This window comes from Prunus dulcis, chromosome 1, assembly GCF_902201215.1.
Source record: "Prunus dulcis chromosome 1, ALMONDv2, whole genome shotgun sequence".
Lineage (NCBI taxonomy): Eukaryota > Viridiplantae > Streptophyta > Magnoliopsida > Rosales > Rosaceae > Prunus > Prunus dulcis.
In genome coordinates, this window is record NC_047650.1 from 13,074,514 (window position 1) to 13,080,814 (window position 6,301).

Sequence of the window (6,301 nt, forward strand, 5' to 3'; positions counted from 1 at the left end):
TGCATCCGAGTATATCCCTTCCGATGCGCAAACGTCCACCTACCGTTCGGTATCAACTCAATACTTGGGGGATAACTCCGTGAGCCCGCGAAGGCGCTTGGAAGACTATGATGCCGAAGGAATCCCAAGCCGAGACCCTGTTGTCCGACTCCTTTTTCAGAAGGTCCAGAAAATGGAAAACGACAAGGCTCGCTCCCAGGAACCTGAGTGGGGAAAGCTTCGGCCCGGGCCGTTCACGAGACGCATCCGTCGCTCTCGGCAGGATCGGGAAGTGCAGCCCTTGCGCATACCCTTCTACACTGGTACCGAAGATCCTTTAACCCACCTTCATTCATTTCAGTCTGCCATCGGATGCAAGGGTCTGAGCGACGAGGGGCAGTGCCTGCTATTCCCGTCTTCACTTACCGAGGCAGCCCTGAATTGGTTCTACCGTCTGGAGCCGGAAACGGTGGATTCTTTTGACGAGCTGAAGCAGATTTTCCTCAATCACTTCATGATCCAAACGGACCGTCTTTACTCTGCCGATGATCTGTACACGATTCGGCAGAGAGAGGACGAGCCATGAGAGAGTATGCGGCGCGTTTCAGTCACGAGTACTCAAGGTGTCCGGAAACAGATGATAGGGCAGCCTACGGCGCCTTCAAGAGTGGCCTTCGGTCCTCGCATTTCCGATACCTAGTACACAGCAGCAACTGGCGCACGTATGATGAGCTGATGAAGCAGGCGGCGGTGCACGCCAAGGCCGAGTACTTCAACTCAAAACCAAGCGCTTCGGCACGCCGAGAGGATGCCAAGCCAAGCGCTTATCCCTGCGAAGGCGCCATCCTACGATAGGACCGACTCATATTCGGCGGGCCATAAGCGGAAAGACAACCGTGACGATCGAAGAGATCAGCCAAAGAAAGGGAAAGGGCGGTATGGTCGCAACGACAACCGAGGACCCCTGCCCAACCGTGACCACGGCAACGAGGTCTTCACCCTGCTGAATACCACGTATGAAACCGTTCTGATGAACGAACAGGAGGCCATACCGAAGCCGAATGTTAGAAGACCCAATCGGCAAGACAACCGGGAGACCGGTAAATTCTGCCGATACCATCAGCACAACAGCCACAACACGGAAGATTGTATAAGTTTGAGAAAGATTGTGGAGCGGCTGATCCGAGAAGGGAAACTGGACCAGTATATCGCCCGGCAGCCATCGGCGCCGGTGCCGAACCCTCCTCGGCAGATAAACATGATCAGCACTATCAGCGGAGGACCTACCGTTGCGGGGATGAGCCACCGTTCGATGAAACAGTATGTGCGTGCCGCGCAGTTTCCTCAGGTGCTCGGAATAGAGGTGAATCGGTTCCAGGAAACACCAAAAGTTCATTGGGAGCCGATCACATTTTGCCAAGAGGAAGAAGAGGGAATCCTCTATCCCCACGACGACCCATGATCATCCGAGCTGAAATTGCCGATTACGATGTAGGGCGAGTGCTGATCGATACCGGGAGCTCCGTGAGCGTAATCTTTGCTGAAGCTTTCAGAGAGATGGGAATCAATGACAACCAAGTCGACCGGCAGTTGACACCTCTGTTAAGCTTCTCTGGAGACTGGTCCAACCGATCGGTAGTGTCAGACTGCCAATTACATTTGGCACGGCGCCGAGAAAAACAACAACGTACGATCAGTTCCTCATCGTCGACTGCCCGACGGCATACAACGTTATCGTTGGCCGAACGGCACTGACGAGGATCAAGGCGCATCTTTCGCCCCACATGCTGTTGATGAAGTTCCCTACCCCGAACGGCACGGGGGCAATCCGGGGAAATCAGTTGAGCGCGCGGACTTGCTACGCTACGGCGCTCAAGGCAACCTCGTTCAAACTCCCCAACGAGACCATGACGGTGCAGGGTTTACCGAACGGTACTGGACCGGTTGACGACCCTAGAGATGAATCTCCCACCCCTCACACACAACCTGCCGAAGAATTGGAGACCATAACCTTGAGCGATGAGCAGCCCGATCGACAGGTTAGAATCGGCACTAGACTCACTGCGAACCTCCGAACGCAATTCATAGACTTCTTGCGGCACCATTCGGAAGTTTTCGCATGGTCTTACGAGGACATGCCCGGCATCGCCCCGGACGTGATTAGCCATAAACTCACCATCTCCTCCGCTTATAAGCCCGTAAGGCAGAAGCGCCGATCATACGATGCCGAACGGTATGAGGCGATGCGCACGGAAGTCGAAAAACTTCAAACCATCGGTTTCATCCGGGAAGCAACGTATCCGGTATGGCTTGCCAACTCCGTCATGGTAAGAAAGTCCACGGGCGGGTGGCGAATGTGCCAAGACTATACCGATCTCAACAAGGCCTGCCCGAAGGACAGCTTTCCGTTACCACGGATAGACCAGCTCGTGGATGCCACTGCCGGCCACGAACTGCTGAGCTTTATGGATGCCTACTCCGGCTATAACCAGATATTCATGCACCCTCCCGACAGCGAACATACCGCATTCATAACGGACAAAGGGTTGTACTGTTATAATGTCATGCCGTTCGGTCTGAAGAACGCGGGGGCAACTTATCAAAGGCTCGTCAACAAAATCTTCGCCGGTTACATCGGCAACATCATGGAGGTTTATGTTGACGACATGTTGGTAAAAAGCAGAACTGCCGAAGATCACCTGCAGAACTTATCGATCATGTTCGGCATACTAAAAGACTACAGGATGAGGCTGAACCCGAAGAAATGCGCCTTCGGTGTATCTTCCGGGAAATTCCTCGGATTCATGATCAGTCAGAGGGGGATTGAGGCGAATCCCGAGAAAATAAAGGCAATCATCGATATGGAGAGGCCGAAGACGACGAAGGACATTCAGAGCCTTACCGGACGCGTGGCCGCCCTGACCCGCTTCATATCGAAGGCTACCGATAAATGTGTACCGTTCTTCAAAGCCTTGAAAGGGGGCAAACGGGATATCACATGGACTGCCGAATGCGATAACGCATTTCAAGCCCTGAAGAACTACATGAGCAAAGCCCCCCTTTTGTCAAAACCGCTGCCTGGGGAAATTCTCTACCTCTACCTTTCGGTATCCGGAACTGCCGTCAGCTCGGTACTAATTCGGAAACCAGAGAAGGCAGAATTACCAATCTTCTATGTCAGCAAGGCACTCCAGAGTGCGGAACTTCGGTATCCCCCATTAGAGCAGCTGGCTCTAGCCCTTGTTGTCTCGGCACGAAGACTTCGGCCATACTTCCAGGCACACGGGATCAAAGTCCTGACCAACCAACCCCTCCGGCAAGTCCTCCAGAAACCAGAAATTTCGGGCCGATTGATCAAATGGGCGATCGAACTCGGGGAATTCGACATACAGTTCGTTCCGAGGCCCGCGGAGAAGGGCCAGGCTGTTGCCGATTTTATCTCCGAGCTTACCCCAGCGACAGTACAACCGACATCTGAGGCAATTACCGAGACCATCTTGCCGGATCAACCAGGCGCCGAACGCCTCGACACATCAACTCCCGTCTGGGGTTTGCACGTCGATGGCTCGGCAAACCAGCAAGGATGCGGAGCGGGCTTGGTGCTGACAACACCGGACGGACTCAAAATCGAGTACGCCCTCCGATTCGACTTCCGGACATCCAACAATGAAGCGGAATACGAAGCCCTCTTGGCCGGCCTTCGGTTAGCCAAGAGCATGAATGCAAAGCAAATCCGAATTCACAGCGACTCCCAGCTCATTGTGAACCAGGTAACGGCAGACTTCGCCGCCAAGGATGCCTCCATGTACGCCTACCTTTCAACCGCCCATCAGCTACTCCGAAGTTTCCAAGCATACGAGATCAAACAGATCCCCAGAGGCGAAAACAGCCATGCCGATGCTTTGGCAAGACTCGCTTCGGCGATAAACGACAAAGTCGGAAGAAAGGTACCAGTGGAGATCCTTGCCCAACCGAGCACGGTAACCTCCGAAGCGTGTGCCGTACGGTATGAGGATACATGGATGTCTCCCATCTACTTATACCTGACGAACGGCACCCTTCCTGAGGATAAAGCCCAGGCCCGAAAGCTGAGATACCGATCAGCAAGATACACAGTTATCAACGATGTACTCTACAAGCGCGGCTACACTACCCCGTATCTCAAATGCCTCACGGCAGAGCAGGGGGAGTACATCCTTCGGGAGATTCATAGCGGTGTGTGTGGCGACCACTCTGGATCCCGATCACTCGCTTACAAAGCCTTTCGGCAGGGATACTTTTGGCCTACCATGCACCAGGACGCCAATTCACTAGTGAAGAGGTGTGACAAATGCCAGCGCTTCGGTAATGTCCCACATATCCCTGCTGAACCTCTCACACCGATTGTAAGTCCTTGGCCTTTCGCACAATGGGGACTGGACCTGATTGGCCCAATGCCGCAAGGCAAGGGGCAGGTAAAATATGCAGTGGTTGCCGTTGACTACTTCACCAAATGGGTAGAAGCCGAACCTCTTGCAACCATAACGGCAGCAAAGATTGAAGATTTCGTCTGGACTCACATATGTTGCCGATTCGGTATCCCATATGCTATCATTACCGATAACGGCAGGCAATTCGATTCGGAACTCTTCAGACAATTTTGCACCCGTTTGAAAATCAACTTGTTTTTTGCATCACCAGCCCATCCCCAGTCGAACGGTCAGGTCGAAGCAATAAACAAAATAGTGAAGAAACTGCTGAAACGGCAGCTGGACAAGGCAAAGGGAGCCTGGCCGGAAAAGCTTCCCGAAGCACTGTGGGCCATTCGGACGTCTTACCGAACGTCCACTGGAGAAACCCCTTTTTCTCTGGCCTTTGGATCGGAAGCAGTGGTACCCGTGGAAATCGGCGAACCTTCCTACCGAACGGAAGCCTTCGCACCGAAGGAGAACGAGGAGGCCATGTCTCTAAGCCTTGACCTACTCGAGGAGCACCGAGCACAGGCCAACCTTCGGAATGAAGCCTACAAACAGCGTGTGTCTCGGTATTATGACTCTAGGGTCAGACCCCGCTCTTTCCGAATCGGGGACTGGGTCATGCGCAAGGTGTCGCTTGCGACGAAGGATACCACGGAAGGAACCCTCGGACCTTCCTGGGAAGGACCTTATGAAGTCATCGGTATCCTTCGCTCGGGAACCTACCGATTGAGAGGCTCCAACGGCAAGGCCCTCGGCCATCCTTGGAACGTAGAACATCTCAAATACTACTACAAGTGACCTAGCCTACGGCAGGTTGAAACTGTAATTACTCAATGTATTTGTTCTACTGGAATTAATAGAAAGCCCTCGGCACTATTACTTTAGCCTCCCTTTAATTATCAAATTGGCCTACGGCAGTTAAATGATAAACATCCTACGGCATTCCACATTAGCCTACGGCAATAAGCGATTGTCATCATTTTTACCCTACTGATCCCGTCGGGACATGGTGAAATTTGGATTTACCACTCTATCGGCAATTAGCCTACGGCAATTAGCAGTTACGGAATACTTAAACTTAACAATTAGCCTACGGCAGTTAGCAGTTATAACGAACTCACACTTGAGACATTTGAAAATTGAATAAAAATTAAGATTCAAATTAAAAGGTGCCCTCGGCACCAATGTGTTCAAAGTAGATACTAAAAATAGAAACAAATGAACAAGTACAAAGAACGGCCCTCAGGCAGTGGCCTCGGCAGTGGCTTCAGCAACGGTGGTGGCCTCGGCAGACCCGGGCGCCTCGGCGGCGTCCTCCCCTTCGTAGTCTTCGATCATTTCTTCGGTAAGTCCCTCCGGAAGGGGAGGAGGATCAGCGGCGAAGTTCAAGTTCAGCTTCTGTCCGGGATTGTACCGCTTGAACCGGTACAGTAGATCCGCCATCTCCGAGCCAACTTCCTTGTCCAGCAGGGTAGTGAACTCATCAGATGAACGGTAGCCTTGGACAGCTGAGTGAACGGCAGCCTCGATCTCCGCGGCCTTGGATCGCTCGGACTCCTGCAGGGCATCCTGAATGGCTTCCGAAACAGCCTCGGCATCCCGCGCTGCCGCCCGCGCTGCCTCCAAAGCAGCCCGCATCTGTTCCGCCTTCGCCTCCGAAGCGAGAGCTTGCCGTTCGGCGGCCTCTTTTCCTTGAGCAGCTGGGCGTGCTCCTGGAGCGCCTTGCCGGCTTCGGCAACCTTGGCCCTGCCGTCATCGTAGGCCCTTTTCGCCCGTTCGGCAGCGGAGATGGCCCGCTTGACGCACAGCCACATCTCCATGGACGCCTGCACACGAGGAAGATGGTCAGGAAAATACTAATAATA

At 53.3% G+C, this 6,301-nt stretch overlaps 1 protein-coding gene across 1 annotated transcript; it reads left to right on the forward strand.

The window, feature by feature from the left end:
• The first annotated feature begins 1,886 nt into the window (after positions 1–1,886).
• LOC117614353 lies at positions 1,887–5,234 on the forward strand. The gene is made up of 3 exons (XM_034343139.1): positions 1,887–2,212; positions 2,663–4,433; positions 4,728–5,234. Exons 1-3 carry the CDS (start codon positions 1,887–1,889, stop codon positions 5,232–5,234), a joined length of 2,604 nt encoding a protein of 867 aa, XP_034199030.1.
• The last annotated feature ends 1,067 nt before the right edge of the window (positions 5,235–6,301 follow it).

Bases quoted from the DNA above. Each gene is read 5' to 3' on its own strand.
- LOC117614353 (XM_034343139.1), top strand. From the start codon at position 1,887: ATGACGGTGCAGGGTTTACCGAACGGTACTGGACCGGTTGACGACCCT. The intron at 2,213-2,662 runs GTATGAGGCGAT...GGTAAAAAGCAG, and splicing joins CGATCATACGATGCCGAACG to AACTGCCGAAGATCACCTGC. The intron at 4,434-4,727 runs GTAAAATATGCA...CTGAAACGGCAG, and splicing joins TGCCGCAAGGCAAGGGGCAG to CTGGACAAGGCAAAGGGAGC.